The sequence below is a fragment of the Phoxinus phoxinus genome, assembly GCF_949152265.1.
Source record: "Phoxinus phoxinus genome assembly, chromosome: 1".
Lineage (NCBI taxonomy): Eukaryota > Metazoa > Chordata > Actinopteri > Cypriniformes > Leuciscidae > Phoxinus > Phoxinus phoxinus.
This window is the reverse complement of record NC_136876.1, coordinates 27,456,821-27,471,933: the sequence shown is the minus strand read 5'-3', so window position 1 is coordinate 27,471,933 and position 15,113 is coordinate 27,456,821. Positions and strand designations below refer to the sequence as shown.

The 15,113-nt window shown below is 37.0% G+C and overlaps 2 protein-coding genes across 3 annotated transcripts; one reads left to right on the top strand and one right to left on the bottom strand.

Moving 5' to 3' along the window:
* Positions 1-462: 462 nt before the first annotated feature.
* coro1a (coronin, actin binding protein, 1A) lies at positions 463-9,120 on the top strand. Its single transcript, XM_079625285.1, has 11 exons — positions 463-724; positions 2,361-2,564; positions 4,380-4,502; positions 5,037-5,166; positions 5,469-5,650; positions 6,380-6,499; positions 6,584-6,688; positions 6,780-6,925; positions 7,034-7,091; positions 8,381-8,596; positions 8,733-9,120. The coding sequence occupies exons 2-11, from the start codon at positions 2,367-2,369 to the stop codon at positions 8,820-8,822; spliced, it is 1,368 nt and encodes a 455-aa protein (XP_079481411.1). The 5' UTR covers positions 463-724; positions 2,361-2,366; the 3' UTR covers positions 8,823-9,120.
* A 634-nt stretch (positions 9,121-9,754) lies between these two features.
* cldni (claudin i) lies at positions 9,755-13,327 on the bottom strand. 2 transcript variants are annotated; one of them, XM_079625303.1, is made up of 3 exons: positions 13,201-13,327; positions 11,893-12,025; positions 9,755-10,263 (listed from the first exon to the last, which is right to left on the bottom strand). In XM_079625303.1, exons 2-3 carry the CDS (start codon positions 12,022-12,024, stop codon positions 9,760-9,762), a joined length of 636 nt encoding a protein of 211 aa, XP_079481429.1. In that variant the 5' UTR covers position 12,025; positions 13,201-13,327; the 3' UTR covers positions 9,755-9,759. The 2 variants fall into 2 exon arrangements, with proteins under 2 accessions (XP_079481429.1, XP_079481430.1); XM_079625304.1 differs by having other exon boundaries at positions 11,893-12,240; positions 13,201-13,284.
* Positions 13,328-15,113: the final 1,786 nt, after the last annotated feature.

Below are 15,113 nucleotides of genomic sequence, written 5' to 3'. Positions count from 1 at the left end.
AAAATAAAAAATATTTATACATTCTTATTGTCAAATATTTCTATTTATAAAAAAATTATTAAAAAGCGATTCACACATAAAGTAGGCCCAAGGTTAAAAGATAAACTAATTCAAACCAAATACCGTGCTGTGAAAACAGGGCAAAACAAATGGATCTCTTTCGAACAGTGCAAGAAGCTTTCGCAATATTTATTTTTTGGGATAACAAAATGTGTGGCTTATGTCAAGTTATCAAAGTTTTATTTGTAGGCCTACATCGCAGAATCACGGAATTTTGGCGGAAATAAGGTGCATCATGCAAATGTTTAATGCTGCATTTAACTACTATGGCGTTTTTGTCTATATTGTTAGAAAACAAAGCGTAGAAAAATTTTAAGTGTGATAACGGTTCGACAAAGAGATAAACAGTCAGATAAACATGTCGGCAAAACCGCAAACTTTATGCCAGCGCACGTCACGTTTGTGTTGCTATGACCACGATAAAGTGAGAGATCAAGCGGGGTTCAGTTAAGCTTCATGCAACGTAAATCACTTTAAAAGGAAACATAAAGCGAGGACACCTCCCATTCTCATCTACATCTTAAACTCTCACTTCCTCCATGCTTTACAGTGAGATCTGGCCATAACTGCTGGCATTCATCCGCTTCTCTCCATCTGTCAAACGAGCCCAGCGCTTCATCCTCTCGCCTCAGGAGCCAGAGTCCCTCCCAGCCACAGTTCTCAGGTACAGTGCCCCGTCCCATCATCATATGGTGTGTTGTGCTCCTGTACGGTGTTTTCGGTAACCGTGTAGAACTTTTGCATCTTTGCCCGCCTCTCAAAACCTAGTAAGTGACTATCTAGACAGCCTGTTGGGCGCGCCTAGACGCTCCTATACGGCCTAAAATGTTGTTTAGCTAAATAGGATTTGAGACGCAGCCCTAATCTGCAGATCGTTCCTACTACATTCAGTCTTTTTACTCGGTTTAGTACCGTTCTTAATATTGTTTCAACGAGAACTTCAATTGCTAAATGTGTTGTATGTACTTTTCTGAATTGTGGCAAGGCACGGTTAAACATTTTGAGGAAGTTTTGTAAGAGAACTAAACAGTATTTCCAGATAAAGGTGAAGCTGATATGAGTTCTTCACTCATTCTCACAGATTTTTTAAAATATTGTAGCCTATAATAAGAGTTTGCTCAATACGAGCTAGAAATAGATATAGAAAACAGATAAAGAATGAAGCGCTGTAAAAAACTAAAAAAACATTTAAATTAATTAAAATAATATATAAATTTAAAAATCCTTAAAGGGATAGTTACCAAACTCCCGCACCAGCCCCCCTCCCCCTCCCCCAGAGTTTCAGTCAGGATTATTATAAATGAATGGAAACATTTCTACAGTCTTTCTGAAGCAGCATGTTTGTGTGGAAGGATGTGGTGTAACTGAAGTTCTGAACATCTCCTGCGCTCCAACAGTTGCTGTGGTGTTAGTCCCGTTACAAATGTCCTCTCTCCGTCTATCTAATGCTCACTTTCTTTTGCATCTTTAATTTTTCAGATTATTTCTGTGAGCATACAGGGCTTCAGTGATGCATTGCAAATAAGAGTGACATTTGTTAGTCAACAAATTAAGCATATGCACAAGACTGCGTTTGTGATGCGATGTGATGAGAAATGAAAAAGGGCATAAAAAAAGAGAGAGATATGAGAAGAGGGTATACAGCATAGTGCGTTATCACTAAAACCTGCAAACAATGTGGCATCAGACTTAGAGAAGTAGCATTTCCTTCTCATTTACTTCATGCTAGTTTCCTCTTTCCTTCCTCTTTCTTGGGGCTTATTGCCTACACACTGTTTTAAACATAGAAAGATGAACAAATCTGCAGCTATTCATTTACAGGAATTCATTCAAATTCAAGAAAATTTAGTTGTTAATTAAACCAATAATTCAATTTGAGTGCAAACATACTGCCAACAGCGATGAGTTCAGATCACCATCAAATGCAGGAATTGGAGTCAGCCATTTTCACCACAAATTACAAATACAGAAATACCTCAAAAAACAGCTTCCTTCAAGGAATATACAACCATGTTGACTATATTAAGAACCACATTTTTCAACCCACAAAAAGTAAATTATGCAAATGGAAGGCACTTTTATCTAAAGCGACTTGCATTGCATCGAAGGTATACAATTCATCAGTTCATGCATTCTCTGGGAATCAAGCCCACAACCATAGCGTTGCTAGCACCATGCTCTACTGTTAGAGCTACTGGAATGTTTGAAAGTAATGATGAAAACCATCATACTTAATTTACTTTTCCAGTTGTTTCTCATATTTATGTGTTTTCTCTCTCCATCCCTCTGTCATTCCTCAGGTCATCATGTCTAGGAAGGTGGTCAGGACCAGTAAGTTCCGCCATGTCTTTGGCCAGGCGGTGAAGGCAGACCAGTGCTATGATGACATCAGGATCTCCCAGATGACCTGGGACAGCAACTTCTGCTCCGTCAACCCCAAGTTTGTGGCCATGATTGTGGATGCCAGTGGTGGAGGAGCTTTTATTGTATTACCCCTGAGCAAGGTGCATATTAAGTTAAATATAAAGATATTAAGTTAGTTGGACTTGATAGTTTTAGGTCCAACTGTAGTTTTAACCCATTACCTGTTTCATATGATCTTCTGAGGTCTTTGAATTTTAGTCTCTACATATGTCATGCAGTGTTTGTCTAAATAAGGAAGTTCAAGGTTGAGTTTCATATGTACGTGTCACCAGACCTAGCATCTCTTCTCTTTCTGCTCTATTGCATCTTGTTTTTGCCATATTTGGAGTGCGCTGCTGTCAACCCTGCACAGGATGTGGTGACAGCTTGCAGATTGAGTGAGTGACAAAAACTATGAGAAAAGGACAGCTGCCACTTAGACTTGATATGCCTGCTTTTTTTTGTGATCAGCTTGGTTCAAAATTTGATTATGTACTTTTTATTTCATAAAGCTTTCTGATATTTTCAAAATACCTTTCATATGTGGGGGTGGCAATATAGTGGAACTGTTTTTTGTCTTCCTCTTTTTGTTGCTGTTGTAGAGTTGATTTCATATGTCATTTCTTTCTTTCTTTTTCATCTTCTCAGTCCATCATCTCTGGTCCTCTGTTTCTATATGTTACTCTGTCTGCACTCCTGGGTCTTATGCTAGAGAATGAATGGGAGATCTGTCATATTCAATCTGCTGTGCATCTTACACTCGATGCTTTGCTCAATGGCAGCCATTGTTTCCCAATGAACACGAGAATTCGAGTCAAGCCCTTTCATTTCGTTTGGGTGGCTTGAGGAAGTTTTGAAAGCGCAGTTTTGAGACTGATAACTTGATCATCAGGTTTTGTACACACTTGTGAAGTTCAAGCATGTCATTAAAGAATGAAATTCATGTAAACATTTTTTAACTTTTTACTCAAATTGTCATTCTGATACTATAATTTGTAATTCATATTTTGGATTAAATTAAATATTAATGTAGAACTAGTGGTTTCAGAATTTTGGACCCCCTTGAACCATAAGTTAGTTAGACCCTTTAGAGAAAGATGCATTTGTTGGAATTTGACCTTAACCAGTCACTTTAATTAATGACAATAATTAAATCATCTTTAGTCTACTGTTGTTTTAGTGTAATTCAGTAATATTAATAATATAGTATCAGAGATATTGTATAGTATAGTATTTGTATTGTATTTTAAATTTAAATTTTCTCTTTTCATTTTTAATTTCTATTCATCTTTTAAATCATTCTATTTAGCTTTCATTTATTTTATTTCAGTTTCAAGTTTTAGTAATTTTAGTACCTAAACTTCTTTTCTTTCAATTTGTTGCGAAGGCAACATTTCTAATTTTCTGTTAAGTTTTTTAAGTTTAGGTTTTTCAACTAATATTCATATTTTATTTTAACAATAACAATGCTGCTTAAGTCCACTTATAAATCATTGTTTTCAAGTTCTTACTTACGTACTGCAGCCCCTGTAATAATTTATAGACTGTTCCTGTCCATGGACTTGCACACAACACTCACATTTAACAATAAGATGTTTGCAGAGTGAATGTGCTCTCCGTGTGCATGATGGGAACTCATGCACGATGCTGTCCTCTCTAAACGGGTTAGTAGTTATTAGGCGTAATTGAAGGCATAGCTGTAAAATTGAGATCAGCTGACACAGCCCTCATCTGTCTGAGATCTCTCCTGCTCTTTTTCTGCTCTGTTGGTCAGAAGTTTCAAAGAGTTCATATTCTATGTTTAGTCATTTGAAGAACTTGTATGGGTCTATTTGTGTACATTTGTGTTTTCCTTCATACCAATGTTTACCTTAGTAACCTATTTGTCCCTTCTGGGTCTCTGATTTGTGTTTTAGACGGGTCGCATCGACATGTCCCAGCCCACTGTCTGTGGTCACACTGGACCCGTATTGGACATTGAATTCTGCCCACATAATGACAACATCATTGCCAGTGGCTCTGAAGACTGTAGTGTCATGGTGAGTGACATGTGCCTTTAGCTTATGGCTTGATCAAATTACATTTATGCACCAAAACAGTCAATACTCATACTAAAGTGAAAATGCTAATATAATCCATAATAACCGGACCAGTGCCATCCATATCTACCGATTATCATAAATATCAAATCAATTAATGAATAATAAAATTATGTATACAAAACAGCAGCTCATATTAGGCTTGCTACAATATACGGTAATTCCGGTTATGTAGGATGATGTCGGTATGAATACCGGTTTAAAGGGGGAACATTAAGAATGAAACAACAGTGCCTATGTCAATCCTAATGTATGTTAAAAAATGCTCATGTGTACATGTACCTTTCATAGACTTTTAAGTGTGTAAATACTTTTTTTATTTTAATTTCTATTTAAAATTGCTCCATCTAGCATCCAACCAGCTGTAATGCCGGAATACCAAATTTTAATGTGGAAACCGTACTGGTGTGAAAATTATGATCTAACTCACACTACTTATTATTATAACATAAGGTCATTGTTGTTATGTAATAGATCTGGGAGATTCCTGAGGGAGGTCTCATATCGCCCCTGAAAGACCCAGTTGTGAAGCTGGAAGGGCACTCTAAACGTGTGGGCATCCTCAGCTGGCACCCCACTGCCCACAATGTGCTAATGAGTGCAGGTAAACCAACATCAGACATCCACCCAACAGCAAAAAGTGCATTCATATACAGTCTTGAACTACACCTATGAATGCATGGCTAAGAACATGTACTCATTCGTGCAATATAGAGGCCACTTTTACAGTTGAAATGGAATGGTGGCGCCCTCTGCTGACTCCTCACACACTTCTTTAGGTTTATCATACATTTGACGTTTCCTTTTCTCTCTTTCTTCCACATCAATCTTCCTCCTTCCCCTATACTCTTGATTTACCTTGTCGGCCTTCTCTGTCTTTCTTTCTCTCTTGGTTTCTGTCTGCAGGCTGTGATAACGTGGTCATCCTGTGGAACGTGGTTCGTGGAGAGGCAATGGTGCGCATTGACTCAGTGCACACCGATCTGATCTACAGCGCCTGCTGGAACAGAAACGGCTCTCAGATCCTTACTGCCTGCAAGGACAAGAAACTGCGAGTGTTCGACCCCCGCAAGGGCTCCGTCATCAATGTGCGTGCATCCCTGCAATGTAAAACATGATCAAATAGGATAATGATAACAAAAAAATGTATGGGGTATAAATAAGTAATGTATTTGCATTGTTTACCATTCACATTTATTTCGCTGTCACACCTAGCAAGTAGTTGTCTTGTGGTGTTAGGATGCATATTTTGCTGTTCTTAAAAAGATCAGTTTGTTGGTTGTTGGGTTTCATGTCGTTTTAAAGTATTTCATCAGTCTGTTTTTTTTCTTCAATGTTAATGCAAGTATTCAGAAAACTTGAGATTGAGCACAAGATACTGAATAATTTAAAGCCGCAGTAATTAACAGGAAATCTTAGTGTTAATTTAATGTTTTCTTAAGGTGCAGTAACATCAGTCATTTATGAATCACAGCTCACTTTCTGTTAGCCAACGCGGTGAATCCTCGTATTCAACTTGAAACTGTTGCGAAATCTGAATTCCTTTTGAAATTGCTTGCCCTGGAAAATTCAAACAACAGTTAATGTGACAGCATTTTTTGGTCTTTTAACATTTTACATCCAGTGAGAACATTTAAAGTAATTAACTAAATCAATTTAACTCAAACTATGCCTTTATTTATTCCAATTTACAGTTTGAACATTTTTATAGTGTTCTTTTATAGCTTATTATAGTGTATCTTTCTTACACCTTCCTTTCTGCCAGCTTATTCGCTGCTCATGTGACCTCTCTCTCTGTGTGTATATGTGTGTTTCAGGAGAAGGACAAGCCTCATGAAGGTTCCAGGCCAATCAAAGCTGTGTTTGTGTCTGACGGCAAGATCCTGACCACAGGTTTTAGCCGTATGAGTGAGCGGCAGGTGGCGCTGTGGGATCCTGTGAGTACATCATGTGCTTCAGAAGCTCTCTTTTTCAGTTTTACGAACAAGTGACTCACAAAAGTGTGTTGTTTGTGGTTGCAGAACAACTTGGATGAGCCCTTGACTCTGCAGGAGCTGGACACCAGCAGTGGAGTGCTCTTACCTTTCTTTGACCCTGACACTGGTGTAGTCTACCTTTGTGGCAAGGCAAGGATCTAACACAAGTTCAAGTTTTATGATCACAAAGAGTTATTTGTTCATGAAGTTGTATGTGTTAAACGTGCATATGGTTTGACAGGGTGACAGCAGCATCAGATACTTTGAGGTGACAGACGAGGCTCCATACGTCCACTATCTCTCCATGTACAGCAGCAAAGAGAGTCAGAAGGGCATGGGCTACATGCCTAAGAGAGGCCTGGAAGTCAACAAGTGTGAGATTGCAAGGTAAACACGCCCAGCCTTTCACCAATGCCCATTGTGTAGTTGCCTTGTCCCACAAATATTTAAAAAGATCAGCATTTTAAATTCTTGATTATTTTATATTTATTTCAGGTTCTATAAACTTCATGAGAGAAAGTGTGAACCAGTTGTTATGACTGTGCCTCGTAAGGTAAGTTTGGATTTAAAGTCAAAGATAAGCTTAAATGTTGTGGGTCACATTTGGGGTCAATAAGATTTTTGTTTGTTTGAAAAGAAATAGTTTCATTCAGCAAGGATGCATTAAAGCTACACTATGTAACTTTTTGGAGAGAAAAAAACATGTTCCAAACCATGTCTTTACTTTAACCAAATAACCTTTTGATAAACCTAAAATAATGATATTATGATGTCTTAATCATTCATTTGCCTGTGCATGTCAGCTAACAATTTGCAAACGAACAAGAAAAATGTACTGTTTATCATGAAAAAGGGCTGGCCTCTAGGGATTTACCGGTTGTAAAAAAAAAGAAAAAAGAAAAGAAAAGTGATTTATTTGTCCATCGGCTCTGAATCCATGTGTGCACATTCATCCATTCTTACTCAAGACGCATGCCATTTTCTTTTTTAACTGAGGGCCGAAAGTTATATAGTGTAGCTTTTATGGTGCATTGTGTAATATTTAGGAGGATCTGTTGACATAATTGCAATATCATATACATAACTATGTTTTCAGTGACCTTACTTAATGAACCGTTATGTTTTAATTACCTTAGAATGAGCCATTTCTATATACATACACCGCGGGTCCCCTTACATTGAAATGCGCCGACATGTTTATACAGTAGCTTTAAAAGGACAAACACGTTTCGTCACTATGTTGTTCTTTGTGCAAAGAAGCTAGCTAAAGTCAGCGAATAAAACACTGACACAATGATGAACAAGTAACAATAATATTCACAATAACATCGTTTTACTGAATAATTAAGTAGACCTAATTTATTTTTTATTTTTTTGTAAAGAAAGATTGCTTAACTGGCTACTCTCTGCTTTTCCTGTCTGCCACGTAACTTCTGTTGGTTGCAATTCGCAACCTCACCACTAGATGCCGCTAAAACATTACACAGTGCACCTTTAAATTAATTGAAAAAGATAGTAAGGGTATTTATAATGTTGCAAAAGATTTGTGTTTCAAATAAATACTGTTCATTTGAACTTTTTATTAATCAAAGAATCCTGAAAAAAAGTATCACGGAATCCACAAAAATATGAAGCAGCACAACTGTTTTCAACATTGACATTTTCTTGAGCACCAAAGCAGCGTAGAATGGTTTCTGAAGGATCATGTGAATCTAAAGATTGAAATTGCAACTTTTAAAAACAAAAAATCGTATCAGCCCCAAATTCTTTAATGATGGTGTATGAATGCCACACTGTTGATTTAGTGCATCTTAATCCAACATTATCTTTTCCTTGCTTTAGTCTGACTTGTTTCAAGAGGACCTTTACCCTGACACGATTGGTCCAGAGCCATCGGTGGTGGCAGATGATTGGTTTGCTGGTAAAGATGGGGAACCAATCCTGATCTCCTTGAAAGATGGTTTTGTGGCTACCACCAAAAACAAAGAGTTCAAAGTCATCAAGAGCTTGATGGCCACATCATCCTCTTCCTCGAGCAACCGACAATCTGACAGTGGGGTACGAGAACAGATAATTACCCCAGCCTTTTTAATGCATTTTAATTTAACCCCAAACATAGTGAATGAATTGTATATAAAACTGAGTTTCTGTCACAAATAATCTCATTCTAGCTTTCTTTCTCTTTCACACACAGGACGTGCAGGCCTTGCAGAATGAGGTGAAGGAGCTGAGAGAGATGGTTGAGCAATTGACCAAGCGAGTGAGCGAACTGGAGAGCAATTAGCTGAGGAGAGACCCCAGTAGAATGAGATTTTAAAGAAATATGCAAATTGACACATACTGTATAAGATGCGTGAATAATGAAATGGTAAAAGGTTCATATCAGAAAGATTTGTAGAATTATGTGAACAGTTTTCATTGGATACCATTTTGCAGTCCATTGCAGACCAAATTTTGCTCTTCAGGGATTTTACTTTTTTTTTATAAAGATTTTTTTAAGATGTGATTGCATTTGTTTGAAGGCCATTTTAATATATGTTTTATAGGATTTGAAATAAAGGTCAGTGTTATTTTAACAAAGATTTATTTATGTGTCAAAGTCATTGTTCATTCTGCACACACAAATGTCTTAAATCAGTCAGTTTTATTGAAAATATATGAAAGACAATAGAAATGATTATGACCAAATGCACAAACAAAACAAAAATCTTAGTGAACTAACAAAAAATTGTGTAGTAACTGTACAGTATTTGCAGTCGATTCCCATTTCCTAAAAAGTTCTTGTAAAGTTTGTTATTTAAAAGTAGGCCAAGTAGCCTAAACACTGTAAAGTTTACAACCGCATTTATTCAGTAGCATTTTTTGAAATGCCAAGGACTGGCACAGATACAATGACCTGAAAGTATTTGGACACAAGCAAGCTTGGCACATCCCTGAATTAAGTGCACAGTTTATTAGCTGCACTGAGGAATCGCAGCAATAAATTGTAACAGATAAAAAAAACTATTTCATTAAAAAGCTATTTCATTGTATTTCTATGTGAACTCATGAAACAAGTAATATTTACATTTTTCTAGATCTTGACCTTTTCCCATTTAAGTTTTTCTAATTTCCTACCAACTACTAAAGACTACTTACTAACATTAACTCATTTTAGACTCAGCTATAATTACTGCGAGTACTTATTATTAGTTTAACACATTTTCTTTATCTAAACTAGCCTACACATAATTCTTGCTTGGTGCAGATGCGCTATTGCTGTAGTATTTGGCGGTTCCGCTCGATCCTTCAGAGCGGGGTCTGCTGAAGCAACACAGCAGGCCTCCGGCCAGCAGGAGCAGGGTTCCTCCTCCCCAGCCCACGAAGATACATGCACCCAACTCTCTTTTCTGAGACGCGGCGACCAGTGGATTGTTGAAGTCGCGTATGATATTATTAGCCGCCCAGCTGACGGGGATGATCAGCAACAAGCCCGCGATGATCAGCCCAATGGCGGACACCAGACTCACTTTGGGTTTGACATCTTCGTTTTCAATGCAGGTTGTGAAGTCGGCTCCGGCGCACAGAATGAGCAGGGACAGGACAGCGAGCATACAGCTGATGATGGTCATGGCACGGGCCGCCTGAAGGTCAGAGCTCAGGATGAGCAGCGAGTCGTAGGACTTACACTGCTGCTGTCCGGTACTCTGAACCACACACTCCATCCACAAGCCCTCCTCCTGAACCTGTGAGGAGAGAGAAAATATCTAGCTTTATTTAGCCAAGGCTACTACAGGTTATTCATGGAAAATATGGCCTGAGGGAAGTTAGTTTTAGATATCGTCAAATAACAAAATATGAAATATACCCTCCCATCCACATAATTCTTTCAAGATTTTTTTTTTTATAACCGAATGCCGCTCCATACACTAAGTACACAGACAGTCTCCGTCTCTCTGTGTAAAGTATGAATGACGCATTATATAATCTAATATTATAATGATTAAAGTCAAACATGAAATCAAAATTAACTATCTTATTTTTAATGGAATATTGAATAGAAAAATCTTATTTTTATGGAATATTTAATGGTGAAATCTTATTTTTATGGAATATTTAATGGTGAAATCTTACTTTTTATGGAATATTGCTGAATTTATTATAAATGATTGTTTCGTGCACATGTTTTAAATTCATGTGCCCTCGTAATCTTTAACCAGAAAAACTTCCTCTCCCTTTTGCAGCGGCATCTCTTCTCCTCTCTGATGACGTGTTTACTGGCTCGAGGGCGGGATCAACCTGTCACTTACATGACATCACAGCAGTAGCAAACCACAACCGGCTCTGACCACAGTCATCCAACGATCCAATCAAATCCCAATTGACCAAATGAAGTCACGTCCTACTAATTCTTTCTTGTTCAAAAAGCTGTTTCACTCGGATTCGGATACACAATAAGGAAGAAAAGAATATTGCAACTTGTGTCATTCCGACTTTAAATAGGCTACACGACACGTCATGCCTCACTTCTGTTTAGCGGAGGGTGCACACAACGTCTAGGACAGTCTTAGACCAATCAGGGATGACTATACGGGACTAAAAGTCACACGTGTGGTCCGGATAACCATATAGTTCTGACAATCGTGAATGTGTATACATGCTGAATGAAGCTACACTATATTTGCATTATCTAGGTATTTTAGTAATTTTGTATTTTTTTGGCATTTTTATTATTATTTAAAAAGATATATATTTCAGTTACTTTAGATTAGGGAAAAATTCTCACTATCAACTAACTATTAACTACGACTTTTGTGCAGAATAAGTCATTGTGATTTATACGTGCTAATAAACAGCCAATAATATGCATGCTAATAAGCAACTAGTTAATAGTGAGAATTGGACCCTTAACTAAAGTGTTACCAATATTTCCATCTAGTCTTTACTCATTTTTATTTCAGTTTTAATTATTTCAGTAATTTTGTTTCAGTTGATTGCCAAAGCAACATTTTCATTTAAATATTTCATCTAATATTTATATTTTATTTTATGTAAGCTTTATTTTTAATTTTTGCAAACAATTTCTGACTGTTTGTATTAGCAATAACAACACTGAAAACATACTTCTGATGAATATTGATCACGGCTCTCAGACCATTTACAGTGAAAATGTCATTCTCTTCCTCATACACATGCAGCTATATAATGGCTTCATGAGATTCAGAATATATCATATAGATTGCCATAGATCATTTTATGGTGCTTTTGTATCATTTTGCTTGATAGGACCTAATCTTCAGTTATTCTGTTAAAAGATCTCTTTATAAATTTCAAATATATATATATATTATTTTTCTTTTAACCAAAATGTTTACCTGTGCAGTGATAATGTTCTGACCAATAAAGGCAGAAACCTTCCATCTTGGAACAGCAATGGTCACGACCGCAGCAATGAGACCTAGAATTCCCAGTGCCACACACACGACCTGTACAGCAGCGGAGCCCATTCTGAAAGAGTCAGACAGATGGTGTTAAAACTGAAAGACCAAAAAATGTCATGACAAAGGTAGGCTACAAAACCAGTAGTTTCCTGTTCACTACCTGTTTGTGTGGTTGATAAGTGGTATGTTTTGTAATATTCTAGTCTAGTGCTTACGAATTTGCACAGAAACTCAATGGCTCCTCCCTTTAGACAGGCTCATACAAGAATTTGTATCTCAGGGCTACAGCAAAAAAAAAAAAAAACATCAACGCTAAGAAAACGCACATCATGAAGCAAAGTCCTCAAGTCTCAACAGGTTCTAACAATCTTTATCTGCACTTATAGTGAACGGCCACTCCCAGAGAGGGGTTGCAGGGGGAAAACTACTATCCACTATTCGGATGCAGGGGAAAAAAAGTGTAACTTCTTTTATTGAAATGTCTGTGGCTTTTTATTCATGTCAATCTCTCTGAACTTCTCTTATATTTCCTCAGGATTTGCTCTTGGCCGATTCATAAAACTCCTGTTAGAATGTGTGGACTGTAGTGAAGACCCCGTAGTCCACTATGCACTGTATTATCTTCCTACTCAACACAAAGCACCATGGATTGGTGAGAAGGATGGATAGGGAAGGGGTGAACAGGTTGTGCGTGGGCACCAGCAAAATGACTAACGGTAATTGTGGCTGCTTTTAGTTTACCGTGAATCATTCAACAGCTCTCTGAGCAATTAACATGTTGTTCAGCTCCTTTAAAATTGTATTCTTTCCATCTAAGCAAATGATAATTCTGCTCTTAACTGAGCTAAAATCTTGAATGAGTGAAGAATTTAGTTTTTTATGTATTCATATGCTATACTGTCCAGTTTTCAGGTCAGTTACATTATAACAATATTAACAGAAAGAGAAGTCCATAGTGAAACATTACCGGTTTATTTTGTTTCTCAATATGACGTGCTTCAAGTCATTTTTGTAATATAACGTTTTATGTATCATGTTACATACAAAGACAACATGAAACATTTTAACAATGTCATACACTTTTAAAAAAAACCCATCTAAACATGGATATCTGCCAGGCCTTACTCAACATACTTGGACATAACACAATACTCAAAGGCACCACCTTATATAAAATCATTTATCCTTCATTTTAAATAATTTATGTAACCTTCCAAAAAGGAAAAAAAGTTTGAACATTACCTTTTATTGTATCTCTTTGAAGACAATTTCTTTTCAGTTGGTCTTTAAGTTTGTCTCCCACCTTACCAAACGGTTACCTCTAATGCAGGTGTTGGGATGTGGGGCTGCTTTTGTAGAGGAATGCAATGGGTGGGGTATGAGACAGAGGCGGGTTGGTAAAGAGGAAAAGGCCAGACTGGACTTGTTCTTTTTCACTCTGCTTTCTTCATCCCTTTTTGTATCACCTTCCTCTGGTTTTTATATAGAGAAGGTCCATGTTTGATTTTTTTTTTTCAAAATATTCATACATACTCTATCATACAACTAGTTTTTTTCCCCACTGTATGTCACGTTTATGTGCAAATGGAGGGTCCAGCATCATGATACTATGAATCATAAATTCTTTGAATCTTCTGTCACAATGACATCTCAAAAACAACCTCATGCCCTCTCCTCATAAGCTCTGCCCAGTCACCATTGAAACCACACATGAAAAATATAAACAAGTTAGAGTGGGTGGGCTTTAAATTGTGAAACATCGGGATTGGGAGACACTTCGTCATAAGGGCTACAGTATGGCTACATCTGGGTTGGGCAAGAATGGATTCATTAAAAAACTATGTAAGAGATTGATTTTTTTTTTACAAAGTTTAAGGAACAAAAATAGAGCCAGGAGAAGGAAAGGTATAAGAAAGATTACGACACGACTCTCGGTCTCACAGTCTCTCTTGTCTGTTTCTTTTTTTGTGAACTTAAGAGAATTTCTGATGAGGTAATTCTAATGCTGAAAAAGAAAAATATGAGGGAAATTCCAATGACACCATTTATTTAAATTAGTTATTTGACTTTTATTTAATCATTGTGTCTCTCTTTTTTTGTGAAAAATTCTAGAAAAAGTAATCAGCAAACATAATGACCATGAGTTTTAGTTATGCCTGAAAATGCATTGATTGATAAAATCTAAAATGAAAAGAATCTTGAGTCTACATGAGACACTGTCATGTCTTAAAGGGATATTTCACCTAAACATGAAAATTCTGTAATTAATTACTCACCCTCATGTCGTTCCCGTAAGACTTTCGTTCATCTTCGGAACGAAATGAAGATCTTTTTGATGAAATCTGAGCGATTTCTGTCCCTCCATTGACAGCTGCACAACTACCACTTTGACGCTTCAAAAAGGTCATAAAGAGATCGTTAAACTAATCCATATGAATTGAGCGGTTTAGTCCAAATTTTCTGAAGAGTCACGATAATTTTATATGATGAACATTGAATTTAGACTTTTATTCACAAAAAAATTGATTAGCAAACATAAACAGAAGCTGAACTGAACCTGCTTAACGGGCGAGAACAAAACTCTTGCGGAGCTCAAACGTGCTTTGTAACACGAGAATGGACCTCATTGGTTCTCATATCTGTCAAGTGAACATGCTTGAGCTTCCAACCCACAACTGTGTGAGTTGATTAATTTTTTTATTTATACATTCTTCCGAAAATTTGGACCAAACCGCTCAATTCATATGGATTCTCTCTTTCTCTCTAAACCGGAGTCAAACAAAGATGGAGAGACTAAAGAAGAAGTGACAACATATAGAATGCAACAGGACATTTCTGAATGGTTAGTTGGTCGCGGATGTGTAGTTATCTTCTTGATTAGCATATTCTGTCATGATAATAATCTATAAATCGTGTTCCCGGGGACGGGGTTTATGTAAATTTTGGGTTTGTGATGTCACTAACCCAGGAGGAAGCTTGTGTAGTCCTTATCAGCCGTTTGTTGTAGTCCTTACATTTTTATTTATTTAAAAGCAAATATCTCCCTTTGGTTTGAACTTTGAGCGTTGTAACTTTGCAGATGTTGTTTATGCTCAAACAGCAACATTTCACACTAACTTAAGTTAGAAAAGTGAAATCATAATCAACCACCCCTT

Bases quoted from the DNA above. Each gene is read 5' to 3' on its own strand.
- coro1a (XM_079625285.1), top strand. From the start codon at position 2,367: ATGTCTAGGAAGGTGGTCAGGACCAGTAAGTTCCGCCATGTCTTTGGC. The intron at 2,565-4,379 runs GTGCATATTAAG...TTTGTGTTTTAG, and splicing joins TTGTATTACCCCTGAGCAAG to ACGGGTCGCATCGACATGTC. The intron at 6,926-7,033 runs GTAAACACGCCC...TATTTATTTCAG, and splicing joins AACAAGTGTGAGATTGCAAG to GTTCTATAAACTTCATGAGA.
- cldni (XM_079625303.1), bottom strand. From the start codon at position 12,024: ATGGGCTCCGCTGCTGTACAGGTCGTGTGTGTGGCACTGGGAATTCTA. The intron at 10,264-11,892 runs GTAAACATTTTG...CTCTCCTCACAG, and splicing joins AGAACATTATCACTGCACAG to GTTCAGGAGGAGGGCTTGTG.